At 39.3% G+C, this 27,691-nt stretch overlaps 2 protein-coding genes across 2 annotated transcripts in view; one reads left to right on the top strand and one right to left on the bottom strand.

Annotated features, from left to right (window-relative positions):
* Positions 1–1,487: 1,487 nt before the first annotated feature.
* LOC311054859 (interferon-induced protein 44-like) overlaps positions 1,488–27,691 on the top strand; it is a gene marked incomplete at its 3' end in the record, with an annotated part of 165,958 nt that continues 139,754 nt past the window's right edge. The window contains exons 1-6 of the mRNA XM_084070857.1: positions 1,488–1,542; positions 2,094–2,140; positions 2,246–2,270; positions 2,944–3,142; positions 4,144–4,290; positions 4,422–4,593. Coding sequence (XP_083926983.1) covers positions 2,101–2,140; positions 2,246–2,270; positions 2,944–3,142; positions 4,144–4,290; positions 4,422–4,593 — 583 coding nt within the window. The 5' untranslated portion in view covers positions 1,488–1,542; positions 2,094–2,100. The remainder of the gene's footprint in view (positions 1,543–2,093; positions 2,141–2,245; positions 2,271–2,943; positions 3,143–4,143; positions 4,291–4,421; positions 4,594–27,691) is intronic.
* On the bottom strand, positions 9,922–14,801 carry LOC311055757 (uncharacterized protein; the record flags this gene model as incomplete). Its single annotated transcript, XM_084072024.1, has 5 exons — positions 14,681–14,801; positions 13,123–13,160; positions 11,684–11,875; positions 11,389–11,590; positions 9,922–10,291 (listed from the first exon to the last, which is right to left on the bottom strand). The coding sequence occupies exons 1-5, from the start codon at positions 14,725–14,727 to the stop codon at positions 9,922–9,924; spliced, it is 849 nt and encodes a 282-aa protein (XP_083928150.1). The 5' UTR covers positions 14,728–14,801.

Below are 27,691 nucleotides of genomic sequence, written 5' to 3'. Positions count from 1 at the left end.
GTGTCTTTAACTTTTTCCCCCTCCTACTGAAAACTCCAAAATGTGGCCAGCAAGATCCCACAACTAATCGTATGGTTTTTGATTTATTTTCTTGGATAGATTCAAGGTTTTAAAGATGCAATGCCATTTCTTTTAATCTTGATACTGTTGTGTGTGGGAATCCAATGTATACAATCTATGAGTGCCTCTGTATTCTTTTGCATGACGACGAGCCTTCATGGGACTTTGATTTTGAAGGCTTGTTTGAGGACGAAGAAAAAAACAATTGACCCATGAGCAAGCGCGAATCTTGCCCGGAGGAGGGTGATTTTGTGCTGGTAACCTCTCCCCTCCTTCAAAACACACACACACACACACACACACACACACACACACACACACACACACACACACACACACACACTCTCCCCCACACAGACGCCCTCACACACACTGCCCCTTACTCTACACCCTCACACAAGCCCCCGATCTACAACCATCTGACAGAAAAGACATTCTAGTACTCTGAACCTATACCCATACAAATGTTTTAAAAAAACGGGGACTGATAGGTATGATTTTGCACCATTTTCTTATGGTTCTAAAGTGTACCATTTTTCATTTGTATGTATTAATATGGTTAAAAGTGTCAGTGCCTCTCTGGCAGCCTGCCAGAGAGGCACTGGCAGCCTGCCAGAAGACCAAAACAGTTTTTGGTCTTCTGGTATGTCAACAATATTAGATAGCAGGTTAACCTCGATTTCATTCAAGCCATAACTTACGGCTGACGTGATGACGAAAGGCGTAACGCCACGTTATGTGTATACTTACTCTGTACCTCTGTTTTAACGTCAGAAGAATATATCTGGAACCATGCATGTCCAACGCTTGTAAGATCTCTTCTCTGGAATAAACCCAAATACTATTATAACACGTTTCCTTCCTCCGTTTATTGATGTAATTAATTCTTATCTGACTGATAGATATGGACCGGTATTTAGTAGGAAAAATAAAGCTATCAGGTTCCTGTTGGTTAGATAACTGGTTATCCAAGTGAATGCCATACCTCTTATCACATATCTTAGAGGTGTTGTTAACAATATTTAATAATCCACAGTGTAAAACACCTTTTTAAGATATAGAAATACACCTACAGTATATTCTTTTTTTTCAATAGGAGTTGTTATTTCCGCTACAAAATCAAATAATGCTAGTGAAGGAGGTCCTGTTTTTTTTCTAAATCCATATTGTTGCTTGCACAGTTGTTGTTGTTGTTTTGTGATAAAGATTGATCGCAGACAGATGTGTATAATGGTTCACTCTTAACAATTAACATATTTATAGCGTTGCAGTCAGTTGACTTCTTACCCTTAAATTATTTGGGGATTGGGGTAAACTGTAAAGTTGGGTTGGGCTTTGCCAAACCAGGCCTACCGTAGATCCGCCCCCCCCCCTCCCTCCTGTATAAAACAGCAAAATAAAAGTCAAGGCTTCAGTTGCTCTCAGTCATCGTTGTATTTGCTTCATCAACCTACACTTCTAATTCTTGGCCAGAGGAACGAGGTAAGTGTTGATTGTTTTATTTGTTTGTAATTTGTTTTCCGTATTTCCTGGTAATTCATACTCAGGTTTGCTTATAAAAGATAAATACTTATCACGTAGTATGACATGAAATGAAACACTTTTAATGTATTCTAACAATGTACATAAACGTTTGACTGCAACTCTGGCTATTCTGTTTTATTGAAGTTAATTGAGATTAGTTCATCTTTTACTGATGTATGCTGGAGATTAACTACTTTTCTTTTTTTTTAACAATACTGTATTATGTTGGTCAGTGACATCCATGACCCCCAAATTGATCTGTATTTGGCTGTGGACCCCCAATTAAAAGTATTTTGAGCCAGGGACCTCCATGAGAAAAGATTTGTCAAGATCTGTGAACTGTTTTTTCTTCTTTCTTTTCAAAAATAGCCGATCTACAAGCTCAATAACGCATCACAAATATTTTTTTGGGGTACATACACATAGGGGTTCCTGGGCCCACTTTGAGAATCTCTGTTATGTATTGTATAAGATATGCTCACATAATCAATACTTATCTTATTTTGTAGATACAGTATGGGAAAAGGAAAATCAAAACCACTTAAACCTGACCTGAGTAAGATTGTTCAGTTATTATTAAATACCATTATAATACATATTATAATTGATGTTGCTGAAGCTATTTTTAGTTAATTGTTTTGCTCACTTTTTTTCCCCTCAGATGAATGGAGAAAGACAGACTGGTTGTAAGAAGACATATTTTTACATATCAAATAATGTGGTAAAACTAATAAGAAAGGAAAACCGGTGCGCTTCCTCTGGATGCCTTCTTAGTTTAGGCAGTGGGTGCTCAGCTATGTAAATAACTCAAAAGAAAACCACCTAAGTGGAAAAAAAGCGGCACTCCAAAATAAAGTTGCAAGACAGTGGCTCAGATGTGGTTTCTCATTTTATTGAGAAGTGAACACTAACGCGTTTCGGCCGTAGCCTTCCTCAGAGCAGATTAATTTTAAAAATGAGAAACCACATCTGAGCCACTGTCTTGCAACTTTATTTTGGAGTGCCGCTTTTTTCCACTTAGGTGGTTTTCTTTTGAATGTGGTAAAACTGTGGTGTTTATTCATGAATATGAACATGAAACTGTACAAATTATGCTGCAACACTGTTCATTTTAAAGGGGTAATTTTTTTTGTATTTTCTTCTGGGGCTTGTGTGGTGCCTTCTAAAAAAAGAAGAACAATTTATTTATTAAAATGTGTAGGCCTACTCCATTGGGCTGTTTGATTTACTGCTCAATGTTTACGTGAAAGCTAGGCTGCTCCACCCCTCCCTCTCCCCCTCTTTCCTAGCCTGATTCATGGATGATGATGAATGTTTATTTATATTGTATTTCATTTCTATTTCATTTTATATCTTCAGCAGCAAAGAAGCAATGCTTGACTCTATGAAGAAATACCAGCCTCAAAATAGCAGCATCAAACACGTCAGGATCTTGCTCCATGGACCAGTAGGATCTGGCAAATCCAGTTTCATCAACTCTGTCAACAACATCTTCCAGGGGAGAATGACACATGGTGCACATGTGGCTACTGTCAGTGGTGAAAGTTACACCAAAAAGGTAAGTAATATATTCTGATTGAAGATATGCTGGTGAAAGTAATCAGTCATATATGTAATGTATTCATGATTTTGCTTAGTAAACTGTACTGTATCATTCACCTTAAGAATTATCAACACACAACTTAGGATGAATTACCGTGGTGTAATGAATGCATCTCCTATAACAGGGGTGCCACACTGCAAAGAGGTCCAATCTGTCTTGGGGGCGGGGGGTCATGACCATTTATCATGTATCTGTATGGGAGCTTCTCTCTCTCTCTCTCTCTCTCTCTCTCTCTCTCTCTCTCTCTCTCTCTCTCTCTCTCTCTCTCTCTCTCTCTCTCTCTCTCTCTCTCTCTCTCTCTACCACTGATAAATTATGAGCATGTCGGTTGTGTCGGAGTTCAAATTAAGTAAATTATTTGATTACTCAAATCAGCCTAATGATGGCGCTGTAACAGGCCGATTCACATTTTGGCCTAAAACTCTTGAACCATATGCCTGGATTCCATGGATCATGACGGATCACGATGGATCATGACGGCCCTGTTCATTTCTGCCTACAAGGTTTTCCATCATTATGCTCAAATGTGTTTTGCTACAACTCCTACACATTGATACATATTATCTCATGTGATCAAGATGCATCTGTCATATTTTTCAGATTCCATTCCGATACGACTGGCTTTCAAAGTTTATGGAAGGGGTTTTGCACAAAATGCTGAAAATCATGAGGGCATCCGATTGTTGTAAAACTTTGCACGCACTGTCCCAGTAGGCAAAGGAAGAACTTCCTCCCCCAAGTTTTTGAATCAGCCACATGTTTTTTTTAATGTTTTTATGCCAGACAAAGACCTGCCTGGCATATTTTCTAGTTGATACTGTAATGTTGTGTACAATTTATATTTCCAATGCCATGATTATAATCACTACTCTAAAAATAAAGTCCCTAGAGGCCATAATTGGCTACATTTGAATTGCAGGAAATCAGTGACTTACAGATTTTCATTTTTTTTACAGTATAAAACCCATGAAATCGAAAAGGAAGACGCACAACACTTCTACCCCATCGTGTTCAATGACATCATGGGCTTTGAGGCACAGGGTGGAATTGAAGAAGAGGACATTAAATTGATAATGAAAGGCCATGTAAAGGATGGTTACCCGGTAAAATGACTGCATGTGTCACACCCTTGTCATTGTAATCATAAATGTAAATGAATCATTCAGACGATATTTCATGACGTATCCCACTGTCATAATCTTTACCATAACAAGATGTTTACATTTTTGTTCAGTTCAATCCTGCTTCAGCGATAACGGATAAGGATAGTCTCTACAACCATCACCCCACTATGGATGACAGAATTCATGTTCTGGTTTCTGTCGTTACTGCGGCCAATGTGGACATCATGGATCAAGATGTCATAAGCAAGATGCGGCGCATCAGACATACAGCCAGTGAATTGGGTAAAAGCTCATTTTAGCTTGATGATTTGTTCTCACAAGGTTATTATCAATTATTTAATTGTCTTCCTAAAACTTAAAAACACCTTTTAGTGTGGTTAAGAACTAAATAAGAATGAGTATGTCTCAGTCACAGTGTCATTGTCACAGTATGTAGCAGGTTGAAAAAAAGAGGAAAAGAGGGGGGGGGGAAACCTTCACTTGGGTATGTTTTTGCTCTTTTGACAGACATTCCACAAATCTGCATTATCACCAAGATTGATGAAGTCCATGATTTGATCAAGAATGATGTAAGAAATGTCTACAAGCTGAAGATTTTGAAGGACAAGGTGAGTTTTATGCAAGATTATTAAACTTGTTAATAATAATAACTTTTTTCATGTAGCACTTTTCTAAACAGAAGTTACAACGTGCTGCACAAAATCATACAGATTAAATTGACGAAAGGGAATTGAGAATTGAGAATGTTAAATCCAATGTTGCTTTGTAGTTAACGGTTATTTTCTTTTAAAAACCTCCTACTGGCCTGTCATTCTGTCAATACTCTCAACACAGATGGAGGCATTCAGTAATGCAGTGGGTATTCCAGTGAACTGCATCTTTCCTGTGAAGAACTACCATGAAGAAATTGACCTGAATCATGACGTTGATGTTCTGATACTGAAAGCACTGAAACCGATTATTGACTTTGGAGAAGACTTCATCAATGGGGTGATGAAGGCCGATCCAAAGTTAACATCCGTTTAAGTCAAAGCCTTAAAGGGACAGTTCACCCCCAAAATGACTTTGAGTTTTGTGAAAAAAATCTAAAATCTAAAATGACACGGATGCTTTCCCGGTTTTAATGTGTTAATAACACTTTTACGTGCTTGTCCCAGGGGGATTTTATGTCCTCATACTTTTTGAGTTGTTGTGCTTTAAAATTCCTAATAAAAATCTGATCAAATCAAATCCTGTCTTGTGGTATGCATCGAAGACAACAGTGTTGGATGACATGGAGCGGGGGGGGGGGGGGGGGGGTTCTGTTTTAAGTATCTGGCCTAACCCACAGCCTCTGGCGGCCTCTCTGTTTTCTCTGTTATTAAGTTAGCGGGGGAGGCACTTGGGGATAATGGAGAAATAAACGCTTCACTGAGACCATTACCATCCATTTGTTTTGAGCAAATGACAAGGCAATGAGAGGTACACTGAGAACCAGAGTTAAAGGAGTAGTTCACCCAAAAAATAACGTTTTTTCTATTGATTAGTCCCCCCATGAAGACTTTGTCGCATTCCTAAGCCAATAATTTGATGACCGGCAACAGTACCGGTCCGCTGGTCATGAAATTATTGGCTTAGGAATGGGACAAGAAAAAAAAAAAAGATATCCATGAATTCAAGTCTCCATGTGGTGACTAATTGACAGGAAAAAAAAATCTTTTGGGTTAACTATTGCTTTAAATGTCAACCTCACCTTTTTTCAAACCTAACTTCATATTGGTCCTCACTAATGCATATTATAAAATGGCACCATTTCTGTTTACTCACAGAGTGTCTCTGAGAAAGGCTGTGGGCAGTTTAAGAAATTAGCATTAGTGAAAACCATGAAGATGAGGTTGAAAATGGGTGGAGCGCTCCTTTAACATTTATAGCTTTTCTGCTTCATTTAGATACAGTACATAGTAACATCCTTATTATTAATGTAACAACTAACAGTGCACAAATGGAACGACATTAACTATTTGTGCACTTTTCAGAGTTAAATTAACACTGATATTTTACTGAGTGGGACAGGGAGGTCAGAGGGTCAGAGATGGATTCCTCTTTGAAATGAGATGAGACATTTAACTCATGAGTGACTGCAGCCTGCAGGCAAAGTTGGATAAATGTCAGGTATATTTCAAGCCCAAAGGAATGATTCAATGATTCAATTCTATGTAACATTTATACATAAAATGACAAATTTTGTAACGTCAGCATTAATACATATGTACTTCATATGTCTGTTTATTGTTTGTTTGTTTTTTCAAGATACATATATTGTTTTATTACCATTGTATTATTATTATTATTATTATTATTATTATTATTATTATTATTATTATTATGTTTTTGTTCCATCTGATCTGTCAAACATACATACAGTACATAAAGTGTAGGAGGAACAGCCTTTTTTATTGCCATTCTTGCTCCAATACAGCAACTTAAATACATAAATAAATAAATTAATTAATTAATAATAATTATATTAATTAATTATAATTAATTATAAGAATACATTATCACAAGAAAAATAAAGCCCCCACAGGAATTTCATAGACTAATTTTAAACACAATATGATGTATGGCCTAGTATAACACAAGTACGCATGTTCTTTTTTTTTTTTTTTTTTTTTTTTTTTTAACCTAGTAGTTACCTTCTTGTGCCACCGTTTCAATAAATATATTTAAACTAACTTCCACCCAGAGTGAAATGTTCAGCCCATCTTCATTGTCTGACTTTAACCCTCTTCACATTTTTTTTTTTTTTTCAAAAACTGCTTAATTTCTGCCAAACCATATAGTTAGTTGGCTCATCCTCAGATGCCTCACTTTCCCACACCCCAGGCTCAGTACTATCTGAACTTTCATCAGAAATGACATCTCCCTTTTTTGCCAGACTGTCACCTCTATCCTCTGTCACCTTTTTTGGTTGTGACCCACCTGGGACTTTTTTTGCCTTCCTTTTTCCTCCCACCACCTTTACACAGTCCTCTCCACCACCCATGTCCACATCTGTTGCCAACTTCCCTCACTCTCAATGCCACCAGTAACCTCATCCGCTACAGATTCACCACCAATCACCCCCCCCCTCCTTCACCTCCACTATTCTGTTGCTGTCCATTCTCCCCCCCCCCCCCCCCCCCCCCTTCAGTTTTATCCTCCTGTCCCACAGCCTCTCCATCCTTGCCCCCCTCCCCTCTCTCCCTCAGCACTCTGCACCTCTGCACTGGCTGAAGTGGACGGCCGTTCTGGACATGATCTAACGAAATGCCCCTGCGAGAGAGAGAGAGACAGTAAGCTTTTTCATATCTGCATCATTATGGTTTGGTCAGGTTTGTTTCTAAACTGTGGAACCATTGGTGTGTAAGCCTGTATATGAATTTATGATTGTATGTGTACTATATGTCCGCCTTTTGTTTGTTTTTGTATTTGTATGTTATTTTATGTTGCTATGGCTCATGTGTCCTTAATAAAGTTTGATTGACATGGTAGATCAAATATATGCCGAAAGCCAATATACTATGGGGAGAGATTTGTCTCAAAAGTATTTGTGAATCCAATACCATGATGCACAAATATTCCATGATTTACACATTTGTTTCCATGATTTACAAATGTGTTTTGCAATCTGCAAACACAAATTATTTATTTGTGACTTTTGTAAATATTAATTTGTAATTTTTACAAAAAATAATTATACTTGTGTGTGCATTTATCATGCGACAGCGCATTCCTCCGACAGCGCAGCGCTCCGACGTTTTCAATACTAAAGCCGAACCAAACCCGCACCCTAACCCTAACCGCACGCGGATGCCACATAGTCGGAGAAAAGGTCTGTCGGATTAACGCATGCCTCCCTTTATCATAACATATCATTTGTAAATAATCAATTCTGCGTGTGAATTGTTGAATCTGCATTTGTGAGTACACCAACACATGCATTAAGTTTTGAGACAGGCTTCACATTCTTTTGGTGAGATTCACTCACAAATACCTGCAGATCCAAACGTGTGTTTGGACTGCCCCACTCCATGGCAATTACAGCCAGGTGGGCACTGCCTCTAATCAGGAGGGATCAGTTAGACAGGAGGGATTTCAGAAAAAAATAGGTATTTAGGTACGTTTTATGTCCTCTCCTGATGTGGAAACAACTTAAAAATATCAAAATACAGAAAAAAAACTCACAAAACACACTCCAACATCATCGTTTATGATGTCCTCAACTTCATTAAAATAGTGTTTAGGTGCAGAACTGGCAAAGTTGCCCTTTTATACAGGCGACTCAAATAAGCACCTGTGCCCAACAGGAGAATCAAAATCAATCTTTATTTACAATCTTTGTTGATTTAAAAAAACAACAACAACTATGTTTTATTGATTTATCAATTAGACGAACACATTTGTACAAATATTCTCTTTTTTCCCATACACACAAATGGCAGTACAAATATATCAAAATAAAATAGTTAAAGAAAATGGTTACAATAATTTCCAATCATATATTTCCATAAAATACAAATATATGGATCAAAGATGAAATGTGCACATTTGGTGTCCAGAGGCCATACAAAAACCTGAAGAATATAAATATGTATAAACATAATCCTATTATCTTTTTATCCAGAAATATTTATAATGACAATGTGTTGTTATTCAGCTTTAAAGTGTCAAAATGTTATTCAGTATAACTGTCCAGGCTAAAATATTAATAACAAAAGTATTTTGTGTTGAAATCCATCCTAAACCCATGTCATAATTGTGCTAGTGTTTACAGCAACATATAAATACATGGACAATATATTGTACCAAGAAAATAATTTAAAAACTTGAAACACTCTTGTCCGGATTTTGTGCTTCATCAATTTTAAAGCATAACATGTTGTTAATCATGTGACAGTATGTGTCATAACAAAGAGGTATTGTAAGGTATTGTAAGACACAATATCTTTATAATGTAGATGTTGTACACTGAATAAAAAGCAAAAATCTCTAGCAGCAATAACATTTCCCTTAAGCTATTTTTAATTAATACATCTGTGTAAATTAAGCATGCATAGTTTTATTTGATTTAATTTAAATGCTTAGCGTTACTCTGAATGACATTTCACGGGGTACATTTATATGAATGACAATAAAATATAATTACTGTTTTTATTCATGAATATAAACATTATTGGGGAATAGGTGACACTCCAATGAACAAAAAAAACAATTTTAGGGAATTATAATTGCTGTTTGGATTTTTAGATACCTGGAACGTACGTCTTTGACGAGACAAGACTGGGGCACCGGTAGGGCAGGAAAGTTCAACTCCTACGATGCACTTCGTGGTCAGCGATAGTGCAGTTCCCAAACCAGGCGGCGGTGCTGCTCACCAGGATGCTCTTGATGATGCTGTTATAGAAGCTCTTAGATGGAGAGGAAGAATACAGACAGTGGGATCTCGGACAGCTTGTTTCTAAGCCTATCTAATCTATACATTTAGGGTGAAACATACAGTAGGATGTGGCATGCAGTTGTTCAATTCTGAGCAATTCTGTGGGCAGTAGGAGGTGGGGTTTATGACGCTATGGGGTGTACAGGGTGAGGTTATGGGCCGGTGGTTGAGTTGGTGGGGGTGGTTGAGTTGGTGGGGGTGGTTGAGTTGGTGGGGGTGGTTGAGTAGGTGGGGGTGGTTGAGTAGGTGGGGGTGGTTAAGTTGGTGAGGGTGGTTGAGTTGGTGGGGGTGGTTGAGTAGGTGGGGGTGGTTAAGTTGGTGAGGGTGGTTGAGTTGGTGGGGGTGGTTGAGTAGGTGGGGGTGGTTAAGTTGGTGAGGGGGGTTGAGTTGGTGGGGGTGGTTGAGTAGGTGGGGGTGGTTAAGTTGGTGAGGGTGGTTGAGTTGGTGGGGGTGGTTGAGTAGGTGGGGGTGGTTAAGTTGGTGAGGGGGGTTGGGTTGGGGGTGACGTTACCGTCCAAAACTCTTATTGTAATACACAATACGAGAACCGATATGAGAACAATAGAAAAAAAAGCACAAAGCACAATACGTTTGAATGAAAACCACTGAAACAAAAATAAAAGTAGAAATAAATGGAGAGAAAAGAAAGAAAACAAATTAATAATAGTTGAAGGTCATGGTGTAACAGACACATTTGTGCATCAAATAACTATCAAGTCTACACTATTGAGTTCCAGCGCGTTGTGACATCTTGGAAGAGTTTGTGCTCTGGGATTTGCCGTAGTTTCTGTTTTGATTTTTATTATTTTAATGCTACAGGGGTACTTAGTTATCCAGTGTTACAATGAATAAGGACATTTGGGTTTAACCACTTAAACCATCTATTGTGAAAAGAACCTGAGTTGCAACCGTACTACGCTGGTTCACTCTACACCAACTCGAACCCAGCTGTTGTCTTATTTTTTTTTTTTACTATATTTTTATCCCGCGATTTTTGTAACCCATTTTTTTCACCCGGTGCCAATTTCCTAAGTGATCCTGGGCGCTACAACAGCCCTACACCAGCGCTACACCAGTCCCCCTCAGCCTGGGGAGGCCAGGGCCGAGCTCATGCTTCCTTCAGTGCATGAGAGCCAACTGACCTTCTTGTCACCTGACAGGGGGGAGTTTCCCTGGTAGGATGTAGCGCGTGGAAGGAACACTTTATTCCAACCAGTTCCCTTCCCCTCCATCAGGCGCCCCGGCTGTCATGGGGGAGGCAGTATAGTGACCAGGATTACTACATGTTTTTGTGAGGGTATTAACTACCCTGGGAGACACAGGGAGAACATGCAAACTCCACACAGATGTTGTCTTCTACTTTCATATGATATATGATGTTTTGTATGATATAACAAACTCCAAGGAGCACCCTGTACTTAGACCTTTTTCAAATAATTGCAGTGGAGTAAAAGTACATAATATAGATGTAGTGGAGTAGAAGTAAAAGTACAGAAAATTGGAACAAAATTGTACTTAAGTACAGTACTTGACTAAATGTACTTAGTTACTTTCCACCACTGCCTCAATTCAATAAGGAGAAAATAATAAATATTATGTGAATATGAAATATATTATACATTACCGAACGATGTCCAACGTTAAGCTTCACTTTACTGAAGGCTTTCTTGTTGTGTCTGCAGGTCAGGAATTCACCTTCCCAGAACACAGTGTCGACAGTGAGGATGACATCATCTCTGGTCACATGTCTACTGCTGTCATCTAGAGGAGCTTCAACATCATGTCTGTGATGCATCACCACCAGAATCACTGGTTTACCACCTTTCAAGGGAAAGAAAAGGAATTGATTAATCATTCTGGATGGATGATTTATACACCAATTAATCCAACAACTCTTATAAAAGAATGTCTCACTTGGAATTTTTCTCATTGCCTCCTTGACATCAGTTCCAGTTCGTGAGGTGATTGGGCAGAAAGCCAGGATGTAGTCACTTTCTTCTGGAGATGCTTTCTCAATCTGTCGGATGTTTTCAAGTTTTCTAATGAACTCTTTATGGGCACCACCAGTCTTTCCAGTCAAAACAACGAAGAAATTGAAGCGCTGCCCTGGTATCAAGACAGAGATAATAGTAGTAAAGCTGGAGATCTTATTGAGGTCAATAATGCCTTGTAAAAACAACTGACCCATCAATGAAAGCAGTGTATTGAAAAGGTGAAGAAAAATACAAAACTAAATAATAATCATGGTGCATGATATAGGGCTGTAATGTGTGATACACTGGCCCAACAATAAACGGAGGAGAGGGAAAGAGCGGTTCGGGCAGTGGGGCACGTACCACATAGGTTCTGATGCTAGCTCTAAGCTCTGTGTGATGTCCGTATAGTTCTGTTAAATATACACAATATTCTCTCTACAGTTCAATGCAAGGACATGCATTTATTTTACAGATGGATACAACATGTCATGTTTAATTAATTTAAGTACAATTGAGTACCCTGAAAAGTGCTCTATAAGTACATTATGTTATTATTAACATAGTCAAGCAACTGATAAGTGTGTATTCTGCTGTTGCCTGGCAAATGATGTATACAGGCTTTGTTTTATTTTTTCAACATACTTGTGGCAAATTGTGTACATGAAAAAGGGTTAGGGGGAAAAAAGGAATTTTGCAAACACATTATCACTGAGGTTCCCAATAAAATGAATGGACTAAATTGAATTACAGACATTACACAAAGCATAGTGGAAACTACTGTGCAGGCATGCATTCACAACTTGCATCATTTCTGAGTAAGAAACATTTTGCATTAAAGTTATTAGAAAAAATGTTATTTAAAGTTATTAAAAAGTTGCACTCCTCTGGCCACATATCTCCACCAGGCCTTGAATAATTAGCAGGCCTACATATACTGGTAGTGTGTGTGTGTGTGTGTGTGTGTGTGTGTGTGTGTGCGTGCGTGCGTGCGTGCGTGCGTGCGTGCGTGCGTGCGTGCGTGCGTGCGTGCGTGCGTGCGTGTGTATAAAGTTTCACGCCGATGATGTCAACGGTCCCAGAGATTAGCTGCTCACAGACTGCTCCCCTGGCAGGGATAAAAGACTGACAATCTTACCCAAAGCAATTTGCAACCATAGAAAAGGCTGCAGCATTGTAGGTTCCCTCATTATATGAAAACCAATATTAAAGGCAGAAATACATAATTATTGTTTAAAAAAGTATTAGTATGTTTAGCTACATTAATCAGTTCGGTCTCCAAACTGGTTGCAGTGATATTGTGAAACTTGCACTCGATCATTTCTTCTAAATGTCCTGTAACAATAAAAGTAAACGTTTTGTAGCACGTCATGTTCTTACCATGATCCTGTGGTGTGTTAATCGGTGATTCGTCTGATCTGAGCAGACAATAAACAGAAAATAACATCATATGAAATGACCACCATCAAGCGTGTCAGTAAAACTAGGACAACCATGGACATCAAAGCAACAACAACCAAAATGTCCATATGACAAGGGTCTTAAATAATGACAGAATAATCAGAATAAGGTTGTTAGTTGTTCTAATCATAGGCCATACATGGGCAACCGGCGGCCCGGGGGCCACATGCGGCCCCCTCCTTCACTTAATGCGGCCCGCAGGTTAATATCGGAATACTGATATATTATTGATTTCAGCTGTTACAATTCCAAACATGCAAACATGACCCACTTTATTACTAGTAGCTTAAAGGGATATTTCACTTTTAAAAACAATTGGGTCATTTTATCGTCTACTCAGGCTTGTGGGAGCACCCCTGACAGTTTTTAAATTGTTTGATTCAGTATTTAGATATTTGATATTCATTTGATCAGACACCTCCCCTTCCTATACAAACCCATTGTAACTTCAAACTCCATTTTAACCATCTTAGATTAATCGGAAACACCCGTCCTTGGTTCTGGTGACTGATATAGTCCTTCTAGTACGTGAGAAAACCGTGTTTTTTCAATTACTGTTTTCATTTATTTGTAATATTTTTGGGGAATAATGAAAAAAAAATTATACAATAAAAATAACTAAATAAAATAACTGAAAAAGGTAATGGAAAAAACACGGCCCCCTCACGTATTAGGAGGGCAGTATGAGTCACCAGAACCAAGGACGGGTGCTTTTGATGAATGTAACATTTAAAAAAAGGAGTTTTAAGTTACAATGGGTTTGTATAGGAAGGGGACGTGTCTGATAAAATGAATATCAAATATCTAAATACTGAGTCAAGCAACTTAAAAACGGTCTGGGGGGCTCACTAAAGCCTGAGTAGACGATAAAATGACCCAAATTTCTTTTGAAAGTGAAATATCCCTGTAAGGTCTTTTTTATGTCCAATGTATTTTTATTTATGTTCATAAAGTTAACATAGGTATAAGTAACTAAATGCATTTGAAATGAAATACAAATGTTACTTTTCAGGATTCCAATTCAAAAATAGCAAAAAATAATTCAGGATTCCAATAAAAAAGATAGCAAAAATAGCAGCTCTACAAGCTCAACGCATCGCACTGCGATGTGTTTTGGGCTTGTAGATCGGCTGTTTTAGCTAATTTTGTGTGACATAGAATGACAAAGTAAAATACAGAGATAAGAGGTTTCTGTGCAGCATATGCAATGTGGTCCTGAGTGGACCACATTGCATATGTGGTCCCCTGTCATAGGCCTACCCTAGCTGTGTCTTAACATGTCATTACAGTTCTGTCAGAGTGCCAGCTCAGTGAGTTGCTGCATGTTGTGGTTAAAAAGATCTGTCCATTACGGACAGTGAAACAGTTAGCCTATAACATAACCTTATTTCAAAGTCAAGTGATGCCGTTTCCTAGCTCGGAATCTATGTTTTCAAATTAAAAGTCTATTTGCAAAAGCCCCAAGATTTTCACTCACCTGGTCGACATTGTTGGTGATGTCCGTCTATTCAAAGCCATTTCCATTGCTCAATATTTTGAGCAAAAATGTATGATTTATTTTCTTCAAATATTTGCCGTGTCTGATAGGCCTACGTACCACTTCAGCTTGTCAACTGTAAGAACTGATTCTTTCACATGCTTCTAGTCCAATCTGTAAGGCTCCTCCTCCCTGTTACTGCTCTGACTCACTCTGCTCTCACTGCTACCATGATAGGAGCTGGAAGAAATAATGTGTTACCAACACAACCAGAAAACTTTCATTTACCAGTTGCTTTCAAGATTTAAAGACAATGTTGTGCCTTTACAATATTGAAAAATGTAAAGATACATTGTTGTTGTTTTGTTAAAAATGACATTGATTGCAAAATATTGTTTATAGGCCTAAGTAATTCACAGGTACAAGAAAAAGGAACCCACACATAAATCACCCATAGAAATCAGGCACTATTGGAACATTATATGGCCAAAAGTAAAGCAAACAAGCAAATGCATGCAATGAAAATGCAAAGAAAACAATACAAGTTTGTAAAAACCCTAAATATTTTGTATTTAAAAAACAACCGGAAAGTTTATTTTATTTTATTATTGTTTTATGCTGTGTGAATTTAATCATGAAAAAGGTCAACAAGATTGAATGAACAATTCACTCAAACCAGGATGTTCTGTGAAGCTTACAGTTTCAAAAGGTTTCTTTAGTTATGCTAAATTGTAAAACTTAAAAATCAAACAAAACAACTTAGTTAATGTAATGTTAATGCCTTGCTCACTTTTTATTCATACATTGGTGTCTAGTGACATCTAGTGACCACTTGTAGCAACAACAACAAAATTAATTGCACCATACCAGATGGCTAACCAGCAAGAGCGGGCACCAAACCATTGTGGGCACTGGGTAAATCTAGGCACCACGGAAGAGTGGCCACGTGGTTATTCCGGGCACCAAAACAGAGTGGGCACTGGGAATATGTTGTTTTGTTTGTGTTTTTCTAAATAAACAGGTTCTTTAATCTGTGATATCTAGGCCTACTTATGATGAGAGTCGGCTGACTTTATAATTGAGTAAAACTACACCAAGGTTTTTGGCTTGGTGAGTGTTGCAACTTAGGTAAACAAAGGATAGGATGATAATGGTAACCAGACTGCCAGGGCCAACCATGCACTGGCCGTACGGGGCAATTGCACCACAGGCAAAATTGTTTATTTTGCCCAGGGCATCACATTGCCTCGAGCCGGCCCTGCAGACTTCTCAGGTGCCCAGTCTTCCTAGCCTGGCTCCAGACCATAGACCCCGGCCACTCAGTGGACTGCCTCATGCTTCAGTCTGATAGTCAGGCTACACTCTTCCTGTATCCACCACAAGCACAGGTGAAGGTTGACTTAGACCTAATAACCCTTTATCACGACGCTGATTGGCAGGCAGCTAGACTGAACAAGATCAAATGGAGGATGACCGGTTCTTTCAATTTGAAGATTAAACCACCTTCAGTGGGCAATGGGCATCAAATCATTGTGGGCACTTCATTCTGGGCACCAAAACAGAGTGGGCACCGGGAATACTTTGTACATGAAGTGTTAAGCATTAACCCTATTTTATTTGAATCCTTATGTATCCTTATGACTGTATATTCTTTATTGTTATGGATCCTTATGACTGTATATTATTTATTGTTATGGCTCCAGTGACTGTATATTCTTTATTGTTATGGCTACTTATGACTGTATATTATTTGGAACTGTTTGTGTCATGAGAACAGCCACACAACACAAATATTCAGTGGTGGAAATTAACTAAGTACTTTTACTCAAGTGCCGTACTTCAATACAATTTTTAGATACTTTTACTTAACTTGAGTACTCTTTACTCCACAACAATTATTCAAAAACTTGCGACGCATTGCAAGCTTGTAGTAGTTGAATTAGTCCCTGGCATTTAAAGCCTTGACCGGCCCACGTCTGATGTAACCTTATTTTTCCCTGTTGCTCATCACATTGCATTCCAGCTTTAATTCATTCATTAACAGGGTTAACAGACTTCTGTCTATTGCATTATTCTTTCACGCTCTGCCTCTGGGTGAGTGATCTACGACTCCTCAGGGTGTTTCTGAGTTCATAATCACTCTGTCAACCACCGTACATTCCTCTCCTATTGTCACAAATGGCTCGTGTTATTTTGGTATGTGTTGTGTGTCTGTTAAACTGGAAAGAGAGAACCGACATGCACATTATCCACAACCCAGGTTTGGGCAGGTGCTGAGCAACCAGCAGTATAGAGAAGAATAAATAAACGCTCGCACACCGAGGGCTCCAATGCGACAGATGCTTTATTGCACCAAACAATCTGTGACTCAAATTAAATTACGTTTATCTTTATATCTGTGGCTGCTGTTTGAACCACTTCCACAAACATCACAACACTGAAACTTAGGTTGATCCTTTGATTCCTTAGACGTTTGCCCCGGACCCAAACTAGCTTGTGGACCTGTATTTTACACTCATTTTTATTTTATTTACTTTTTGTATGGAAATTATTTGATTTTCTTCAAATGTTCTTTATGAAATACTTTTTTTGTTTAAACTTTTTAAAATCTTTTGAAATAATGTTTATAAATATATTATATTTATAAATGTAGGAAACGAAAAAAGCGGGGTATTTATTTGCGACCCATGAAAGAATTTCCCGACCCACCGTTAAGGAAGCAGCATGATATACAGCATACACTGGCAACTGGCTGGTCAATGTCCCAATACAGATATATTAGTCCAATGTATTACATTACAGTATATTTTGATGCATTTGTAATCAAGTTCACAATTAAGTTAATATTAGTAGGCCTAATAGTATTACTAAATGCATTTGAAATTAAATAGAAATGTTACACTGAATAATAATAGTTAATATTCCTTTATTTGTGACTATTATGGGCTATTTGAGTGATGGAGTTGCAGTGTACTGCTGAGACAGCAAGAGGGAAAAAAACATCTAAAATTACATATTTACACATAGCATATCACTTCAGTATGTACATGAGGTTTAGACATAAGAGTCCAGGGGCCAATACTGATATTTTAACAAAATGGTTCCACACAAGGTTTTTCTGGGACCAGGCCAGGCCCATTGGCCATCCCACCCTAGCATAATGAACAGGGCTTAAACGAGTTCTAGGTGTGAGGCCTAGTAGCAACCTGACCAGTTTGTTTTGAGAGGTCTGAAGCCTTGCTTTTAATGCCTTTGTGGTGCTATGATGTCTATAGTCAAAATGACATTGGATGAGTGCTCCCATTAATGAGGGTTAGTATTCTTCTGCCTACATACGTCATGTCCTAGTATGAGCGAATAGGAGAAGCTGTGCCGTTTCACCCGATAAAGTAATGGCGGATTCGGCCACGTGAAATACCGATAACAATAAATAAATACATCGGTACATCAAACTTTAAAATGTCAAAGAGGATGGGGGGGGGGAAGGAAAAATTATCAATTATGATTTTCACTCACCTGGTCCACTCACCCACTGTTGGTGATATCTGTGGATTCCAAGGTGACATTGCTGACAAAAAGTTTTGGGCAAAAACTAATAAAGTCAATCGTTTTTTACTTTTTTTGTCCGATAGGCCTACAGTATGTAGCCGTTCAGCCTGTCGACTGTAAGAACTGATTCTTTCACATGCTTCTAGTCCAATCTGTAAGGCTCCTCCCTGTTACTGCTCTGACTCACTCTGCTCTCACTGCCTTATACCATGATAGATGTTTTTATGAGAACTATTTTGTTACCAACAAAATAAGAACACTTTTTTTTTTATTATACATTTAGTGTTGTACAGTTTCAAACGTTTTCTTTATTTAAATAGGTTTGTTGAATTGGGAAACTTTAAAGACAGTGTTGCCTCATGACTTAGTTCATGTAATGCCTTGCTCACTGCAAAGCATAAACAGCATTACTTTTAAATTCATAAATTGGTATCTAGTGACATCTAGTGACCACTTGTAGCAACGGCAACAAAATGAATTGATGAAGCACCATATCAGAAGGATACCCTAAGAGTGGGCACCAGAACATTGTGGGCACTAGGTAAATCTGGGCAGCAAAACAGAGTTGGCACCAGGACATCTGGGCACCAAAACAAAGTGGGCACTAGGAATACATTGTACATGAAGCCGGGTTCAGCGGGTTGTGTTCACAGAAATCATGTTTTGAGCGTACGGGTGATGTGAGTGATGAGGTTTATTTATAGGCAACTTCTTTACTCAAGACATTAAAGCGTAAAATGAAACCAAATGGACCCTTTTAAGCAGTAGCCTAAGACATCAAGCTAAATACACACATTATTGAATGGACAGGTTTTTAATATATTTATCGCATTTTATTTTTAGCTGTGGTTTAAAGCAGTGGTTCTCAAAGTTGGGTCCGGGGACCCCGAGGGTCCTTGGGGGGGGGGGGGGGGGGTTCCAGGGAGTCCAAATTATAGCATCAACATCTGTTTAACTACCTCAAACCTATTTTATATTTCGGCCATTTGAAAAATAGCCGATCTACAAGCTCACAGTGTGCCTCAATGTAATATGTTATGGGCTAGATCTGCTATTTCCTGAAACGTTTTTTTCTTATTTACATTTTTAACAATTGTGACAAATGTTGAATAATTGTCCACATTTGTAACACACATCTTCTCTGAATGGGGTCCCTGGTACAACATATATTTAGATCGGGGTCCGGTGCCATGCAAAAACATATTAATTTGGGGGTCCTTGACATGAAAATGTTTAAGAACCACTGGTTTAAAAGGGCTGATAGCAGACATGGCGTTTGTTCCAGATATGTGGTGCTGGCCTGTTGGTGCAGAAATGCAACGTTACTTGCGTCTCCATGTTTGGTTCTGATGTTGTATCTATGCCTCCATTTCTATCTACCATAATTCTACATTATTTACACCAGCTCAACAGCCCTGTCCCAGAGGGCCTGGTCTGATGTTAAGTTGTGTTTTATGCTGTCTTTGCAACACATCACTTTGGAGTGATGCAACTTTGATGATGGAGAGGGCCAGCTATATTTACACACTCACTCCAACATTGCACATACTGTCAGGCCATTCTATGTCACACAAAAGTAGCAAAAATAGCCGATCTACAAGCTCAAAACATGTCGCAGTGCGACACGTTTTGAGCTTGTAGATCTGCCATTTTTGCTATTATATTACTACTATATTCTACATTATGTACACCAGCTCAACAGCCCTGTTATTAAGTTGTCTTTTATGCTGTCTTTATATATCAAATATAGATTAACTACTGTTGCCCTTCGCTTACATCCTGTACTTGTTCTCTACCTGTATCATTGTTTCATAATTCTGCAGCTCTACTATGACAAGTTCATTTCTCTCAGGATCAATAAAGATCTGTCTATTTGAACGCCCCTTGGCGAGGAGAGATATTAGGCTTGCAGAGTTACTTCTTCACATCACTTTCCACTGTGATCTCCTGGAGTTTTTGTTTACACCAGTGTTGGAAAGTGACTAAGTACATTTACTTTTGAGTTATTTGTGCTTTACTTGAGTATTTCCAATTTCCAATACTTTTACTTCTACTCCACTACATCTCAGAGGCAAATAATTGTATTTTTTACTCCACTACAATTATTTGAAATTTTAACTTTCAGATGTAAATTATGATATCATGAAACATACATTAACCGCTTCAGCCCTATTTTATACCTAGGCTATTTGAAAATAGCCGATCTACAAGCTCACAACGCGTCGCAGTGCGACACATTGTGAGCTTGTAGAGCTGCTATTTTCAAACATTTTAGTACTTTTACTTTTGGTACTTTAAGTACACCTCAATGTTAGTGACAAGGGGAGACCATGTCAGCACATGAGTTTATATGAAACAGACTTGTGTAGATATGAACAGCAGAAGGTACACATGGAGTACAAAGGTCAGTTCAGTCAGTGTTCTGTTGAATGTATGGATGAGAGAAAGGTTTGTAGAATGTGTAACACTAATGAGGACTGGAAACCTGAACAAGCTCACAGAGGAGTTTTAGACCTCAGTCAGAAAATGTGTGTTATGTTTAACAATAAATACCTTTCATATATATATATCTGCATAATACTGTATGTTACATGTCAGTATACTGACCATCTGTGAGGTAGTTTAGGAAAAACTACCTCACAATAAGGCATAAGCAATTATAGTCTGCTCTACTGTGCCATAATGATGGGGCAATAGGGTATTAATATTACATTCATACCTATAAGCTGTGGAATAGGTCTCTCTCTCTCTCTCTCTCTCTCTCTCTCTCTCTCTGATCTCACTGTCCATTGGACACCGACCGCCTCTCTCATACTCTCCAGTGTCTTTCTCGTTTCCCTCCCTCTTTTTCTCAGCTTTTCTTCCGTCACTTCACATTCAAGAGCGATTCTCTCTCTCTCTCTCTCTCTCTCTCTCTCTCTCTCTCTCTCTCTCTCTCTCTCTCTCTCTCTCTCTCTCTCTCTCTCGCCTCTCTCTCTCTCTCTCTCTCGCCTCCCTCTCTCTCTCTCTCTCACACACTAGCCTAACCCGTATTCTTTCTCATCACTCTCACATCTCTGCTCTGTGTTGTTGTCTCTCTGATCTCACACTCTCTTTCTCCTTTCCCTCTGTTTTCCATCCTTCAGTTTCCATCCTCTTCTTCAAATATCAGCCACTTTCCCCTCATCTCTCTCTCTCGCTCTCTCTCAGTGTCTCTCTCTCGGTCTCTCTCTCAGTCTCTTTCGTCCTGGGTGGAGGATATCCTCAGGTTTTAATCTAGAAGCAGAATGGTTGGACTGACCCTGAAGGCTGTGTCTGTGTTGGCGGGGGTGTTTGGAGTGCTCAGTTTCATGTGTTTAGTGGTGGCCATCTCCACGGACCACTGGTACATCATCGACACCTCCGGCTTATTGGTGAACAACTCCTCTCTGAGGGCTCCCAGCTCCCACTCTGGACTGTGGAGAGTCTGCTACTGTGAGTTACTTTCTCTCTCTCTCTCTCTCTCTCTCTCTCTCTCTCTCTCTCTCTCTCTCTCTCTCTCTCTTATGTATAAATCCATAAATATATTTATACGATTATATGTTATATTTATTAAAAGTGCACTTAATGTGACCAAACTATGTTTGATTTAAAAAAAAAAGAAGAAATGTAGCTGACAAGTGTCTTGGGTGTATTGCCCAGCCCTAACTTTGACAAATATTATTAAATAGTCAACCCTTATACTGTAGTTAAAGGACAACTTCACCCATTTTCAACCTGTCTTTGTATAAGTGGTCCTCACTAATGCTCTTTATGTTACCATTTATGTCCTACTCAGTCTGTGTCTCAGAGGAGGGCTGTGGACAGCTCAGAAACCCACCTACCAGTGACACAGACCCAGTAGAAAATAATGGTACCATTTTATCATTTAGCATTAGTGAGGACCAATTATATGAAGATGAAAGCTTGAAAATGGGTGAAGTTGTGCTCGTAAAGGGCAATACATTGACATTCATTCTGTTTCTCTGTGGCAGTGGAGAGACCCTGTGATTCTCTGGTCAACCCGTTTGGAAGTACAAAGAACTACACCCACTCTGTGAGACGCATCATACGTAAGCATCCTCCACCTACACCCACTCTATACCACCCTGTTACACCCACTCTATACCACCCTGTTACACCCACACGACTACACCCATGCACCCTGTTACACCCACTCTGTGAGACGCATCATACGTAAGCATCCTCCACCTTCACCCACTCTATACCACCCTGTTACACCCACACGACTACACCCATGCACCCTGTTACACCCACTCTGTGAGACGCATCAAACGTAAGCATCTTCCATAACCATAGCCTACAGTAGGCAGACAATCAGCATAATTATCATCACTTCCTCAACTATTGTGTATAGAAGGTACTGTGGTACCTCCGCGTCATCAGCGCCCATACCCAGGGTGGGGTTGGCGAAAGGGCCTACTCTGTGTGGAGTTTGCATGTTCTCCCTGTGTCTCCTAGGGTAGTTAATACCCTCACAAAAACATGTAGTAATCCTGGTCACTATACCGCCTCCCCCATGACAGCCAGGGCGCCTGATGGAGGGGAAGGGAACTGGTTGGAATAACGTGTTCCTTCCACGCGCTACGTCCAACCAGGGAAACTCCCCCCTGTCAGGTGACAAGAAGGTCAGTTGGCTCTCATGCACTGAAGGAAGCATGAGCTCGGCCCTGGCCTCCCTGGCTGTGGGGGACTGGTGTAGCGCTGGTGTAGGGCTGGTGTAGCGCCCAGGATCACTTAGGAAATTGGCACCGGGTGAAAAAAATGGGTTACAAAAATCGTGGGATAAAAATGATAAGAAAAGAAGGTACTGTGGTGTTGTATAGAAGGTACTGTGGTGTTGTATAGAAGGTACTGGGGTGTTGTATAGAAGGTACTGTGGTGTTGTATAGAAGGTACTGTGGTGTTGTATAGAAGGTACTGTGGTGTTGTATAGAAGGTACTGTGGTGTTGTATAGAAGGTAGTACTGGGGTGTTGTATAGAAGGTAGTGGTGTTGTATAGAAGGTACTGGGGTGTTGTATAGAAGGTACTGGGGCAGTTACTGATACTGTAGGTGTATATAATATGCCACGCTTATGCGTACAGTGTACATACGCTGATGAGTGAGTGAGTGAGTGAGTGAGTGAGTGAGTGAGTGAGTGAGTGAGTGAGTGAGTGAGTGAGTGAGTGATGTGTTTTTGTTGTGTGTTGTTGGATTGTTTTCTTGTTGTGTGTTGTGCTTTGAGGACCCTCTGGAAAACCAGATGCTGCATTTCACGGGGCTTATCCTCCAGTAACAAAATTAATTACGGGGCCAGAGCTCTGCTCTGGACACGTATTGTTATTCGCATTATTCTGTCACTTCTTCTGCCACTTTTCGCAGTTCTGGCTGAACCGTGCAGTCGCTTTTTACGAAACTCGTCCATATGGTAGATGGTCATGAAAAACGATCAAGAAATAATTCTCACACTCATTCGTCAAAAGGTGGCGCTATAGCACTCAATTGAAAAATGCCAACTTTGAACAGGTACAACTCATGCCCTGTTTGACCTACAGCCATGAAACTTGGATACACATATGCGTCTCCTCATGCTGAACAACTTTCACACTCTGACTTTTGACCTCTGACCTTTAGATCTCCCACCATTTTGAATTATATGAAAAACAGTCATTGGCTCCTAACTTCTGCATTTTTTCACTTATGGAAAATCCGTTGGAAATTTTTGTAGAAAGTGGTCCAAAGTTCAAGTGTGAAACGTTTCGTGCAGATTGCTCAAAAATCCCAGGAGGAGATAGATTTTAACTATTACAGTTTTATGAAAATTATTCATCTGTGCCTAAAACATACATGCAGACTCACATTTCTTTGAAACTTTGCAGAAATGTAGAGGGTCATTCCAAATATCACTGAAACCAATCTTACTCCAATTGGCCAAAAGGGGGCGCTATAGCAATTTTTTTAAAAGGCAGACTTTAAACAGGCATAAGTCATGCCTCGTTTGGCCGAAAGTCGTGAAACTTGCTTACACATGTGCCTTGACTCATGAGGAACACACGTATCGATTTGACCATTAAGCTCCGCCCTTAGATTTTCCGCAATTTTGAGCAGTTTGAAAAATACTTGTTTTTGCCAGTTCTGGCTTAACCGTGCATACGCTTTTTACGAAACTCGGCCATATGGTAGATGCACATGAAAAACTACCAAGAAATAATTCTCACACTCATTCGTCAAAGGGTGGCGCTATAGCACTCAATTGAAAGTGCCAACTTTGAACAGGTACAACTCATGCCCTGTTTGACCTACAACCATGAAACTTCGATACACACATGCGTCTCTTCATGCCCGACAACTTTCGTGGTCTGACTTTTGACCTCTGACCTTTAGATCGCCCACCATTTTGAATTATATGAAAAACAGTCATTGGCTCCTAACTTCTGATTTTTTCACTTATGGAAAATCCGTTGGAAATTTTTGTAGGCAGTGGTCCAAAGTTCATGTGTAAAATGTTTCGTGCAGATTGCTCAAAAATCCCAGGAGGAGATAGATTTTAAATATTACAGTTTTATGAAAATTATTCATCTGTGCCTAAAACATTCATGCAGACTCACATTTCTTTGAAACTTGGCAGAAATGTACAGGGTCATTCCAAATATCACTGAAACCAATCTCACTCCAATTGGCCAAAAGGGGGCGCTATAGCAATTTTTTGAAAAGGCATACTTTAAACAGGCATAAGTCATGCCTCGTTTGGCCGAAAGTCGTGAAACTTGCTTACACATGTGCCTTGACTCATGAGGAACACATCTATCGCTTTGACCAGTAAGCTCCGCCCTTAGATTGTCCGCAATTTTGAGCAGTTTGAAAAACACTTAAACCCAGGATTTTTCAGCTATTTGTGTGAAACTGTATCATCTGTGTGATCTCCTTTTTCACAGTTACTTATCTGTTGGGCCAATGGCGTCTCCCTTAAATGAAGGCCTCACAATCTCAGGGTCGCCAGTTCAAGCCTCACTTGATGCAGACTTAATTTAAGTTGAATTGCAAACAACATGACTGTATCATTGAATACATGTGCAACTGTTAAAGGTAATGATGAAATGCTTCTTGGAGAGAGTATGTTTTTTTAATGTATGACAAACTTCATTGTGAAAATAACCGATCTACAATCTCAAAACATTTCAGATAGCAACATGTTTCTGAGCTTGTAGATCGGCTGCTTTCACTGGTTCACTTTTATCTTCAACAGATGACCTCAGCCTGGACAAAGCTATAGCCCTATAGGTAGTGTCTCAGCCTGTGAATCCAAAGGTCGAGAGTTTGATTCCTGTCAATGGCAATAGGTTGAGATGTTAATGGGTGAGGTTTTTCACCTGGGATTGCCCCCCTGCGTCCTATATATGACCACCTCAGCTGGGTTGGGCTGAAAAGAATATTCGCCTGTTGGAATCATTTGCTTTGTCTCAATTTCAATCTATTCCCTTTCCATGTCTTATTGTGCTATTATTACGGGGCCAGAGCTCAGCTCTGGACCTGTTTTGTTATTGGCAGTATTCTGTCACTTCTTCTGCCACTTTTCGCAGTTCTGGCTGAACCGTGCATACGCTTTTTACGAAACTCGGCCATATGGTAGATGGTCATGAAAAACGATCAAGAAATAATTCTCACAATCTTTCGTCCAAAGGTGGCGCTATAGCACTCAATTGAAAATGGCAACTTTGAACAGGTACAACTCATGCCCTGTTTGACCTAGAGCCATGAAACTTGAATACACATATGCGTCTCCTCATGCTGAACAACTTTCACCCTCTGACTTTTGACCTATGACCTTTAGATCTCCCACCATTTTGCATTATATGAAAAACAGTCATTGGCTCCTAACTTCTGCATTTTTTCACTTATGGAAAATCCGTTGGAAATGTTTGTATGCAGAGGTCCAAAGTTCAAGTGTTAAACGTTTCGTGCAGATTGCTCAAAAATCCCAGGAGGAGATAGATTTTAACTATTACAGTTTTATGAAAATTATTCATCTGTGCCTAAAACATACATGCAGACTCACATTTCTTTGAAACTTTGCAGAAATGTACAGGGTCATTCCAAATATCACTGAAACCAATCTTACTCCAATTGGCCAAAAGGGGGCGCTATAGCAATTTTTTGAAAAGGCAGACTTTAAACAGGCATAAGTCATGCCTCGTTTGGCCGAAAGTCGTGAAACTTGCTTACACATGTGCCTTGACTTATGAGGAACACATCTATCGCTTTGACCAGTAAGTGCCGCCCTTAGATTGTCCGCAATTTTGAACAGTTTGAAAAACACTTAAACCCAGGATTTTTCAGCTATTTGCGTGAAACTGTATCATCTGTGTGATCTCCTTTTTCAGTTACTTGTCTGTTGGGCCAATGGTGTCTCCCTTAAATGAATGCCTCACAATCTCAAGGTTGCCAGTTCAAGCCTCACTTGATGCAGACTTAATTTAAGTTGAATTGCAAACAACATGACTGTATCAATGAATACATATGCAAATGGTAAAGATAACCTGAAATGCTTATTTGAGAGTACGTTTTTTCAACGTATGACATACTTCATTCTGAAAATAGCTGATCTACAATCTCACAACTTTTCATGGTTTGTGAGCTTGTAGATCGGCTACTTTCACTAGTTTTGGTTCTGAGGAGATGTACAATTTCTTCATTGGTAAATGGTTTGTGAACGAGTGATCTTAGTGTTAGTGAAACAGGGGCTTGGTTCATGAAAGAAGGCAAGAGTTTATGATCTTCAACAGACAATATCAGCCTGGACAAAGCTATAGCACTATAGGTAGTGTTGCAGCCTATTAGTCTGAAGGTTGAGAGTTCGAATCCTGTTAATGGCAGTAGGTTGAGATGTCCAATCAAACCATTATGTTTCCATCTCTCTCTCTCATCAATCTATTGTTTCCATGTCACTCTCTCTCTCTCTTCAATCTATTCCGTTTCCATGTCTCTCTCTCTCTCTATTCACTGGCCCCGTATTATCGCTGCTTGCAGCTATATTTTCCATTGTGGTTCTCTAGAAGACACTGAACAGTCACAACATAAAACACTCATCAAAATATAACACAAGCAGCAGCATCAAGCAGCATACAGTTTACTGTCAAACAGTCTACACATCTTTAGGTACCGTATTTTAATGTACTTACTAAAACCAGGAGTGAAATGAGGGCATTACAAACTACAAGACGCTAAACATTCTTACCTAAGGCAAAAAATTAAATAAATAGATATATGCACATACCCCCCTACATGCACTTAATGGATATTTGACTGATTACATTGTGTATGTTGTTTACAAGTAGTTTATGACATTCATGTGGTGTTGGACAGAGAAGTGCACTGTGAGAGTTACACATGGTTTAGAAGGACGGGTGTGTGTCTGTGTGAGTGCGCATGCAACAGATGAAGAGTTGGAACCATGGTGTCATT

Source organism: Gymnoscopelus microlampas (genome assembly GCF_963454915.1).
Source record: "Gymnoscopelus microlampas genome assembly, chromosome: 11".
NCBI classification, from domain to species: Eukaryota; Metazoa; Chordata; class Actinopteri; order Myctophiformes; family Myctophidae; genus Gymnoscopelus; species Gymnoscopelus microlampas.
This window is presented reverse-complemented; position numbering and strand designations above follow the sequence as displayed.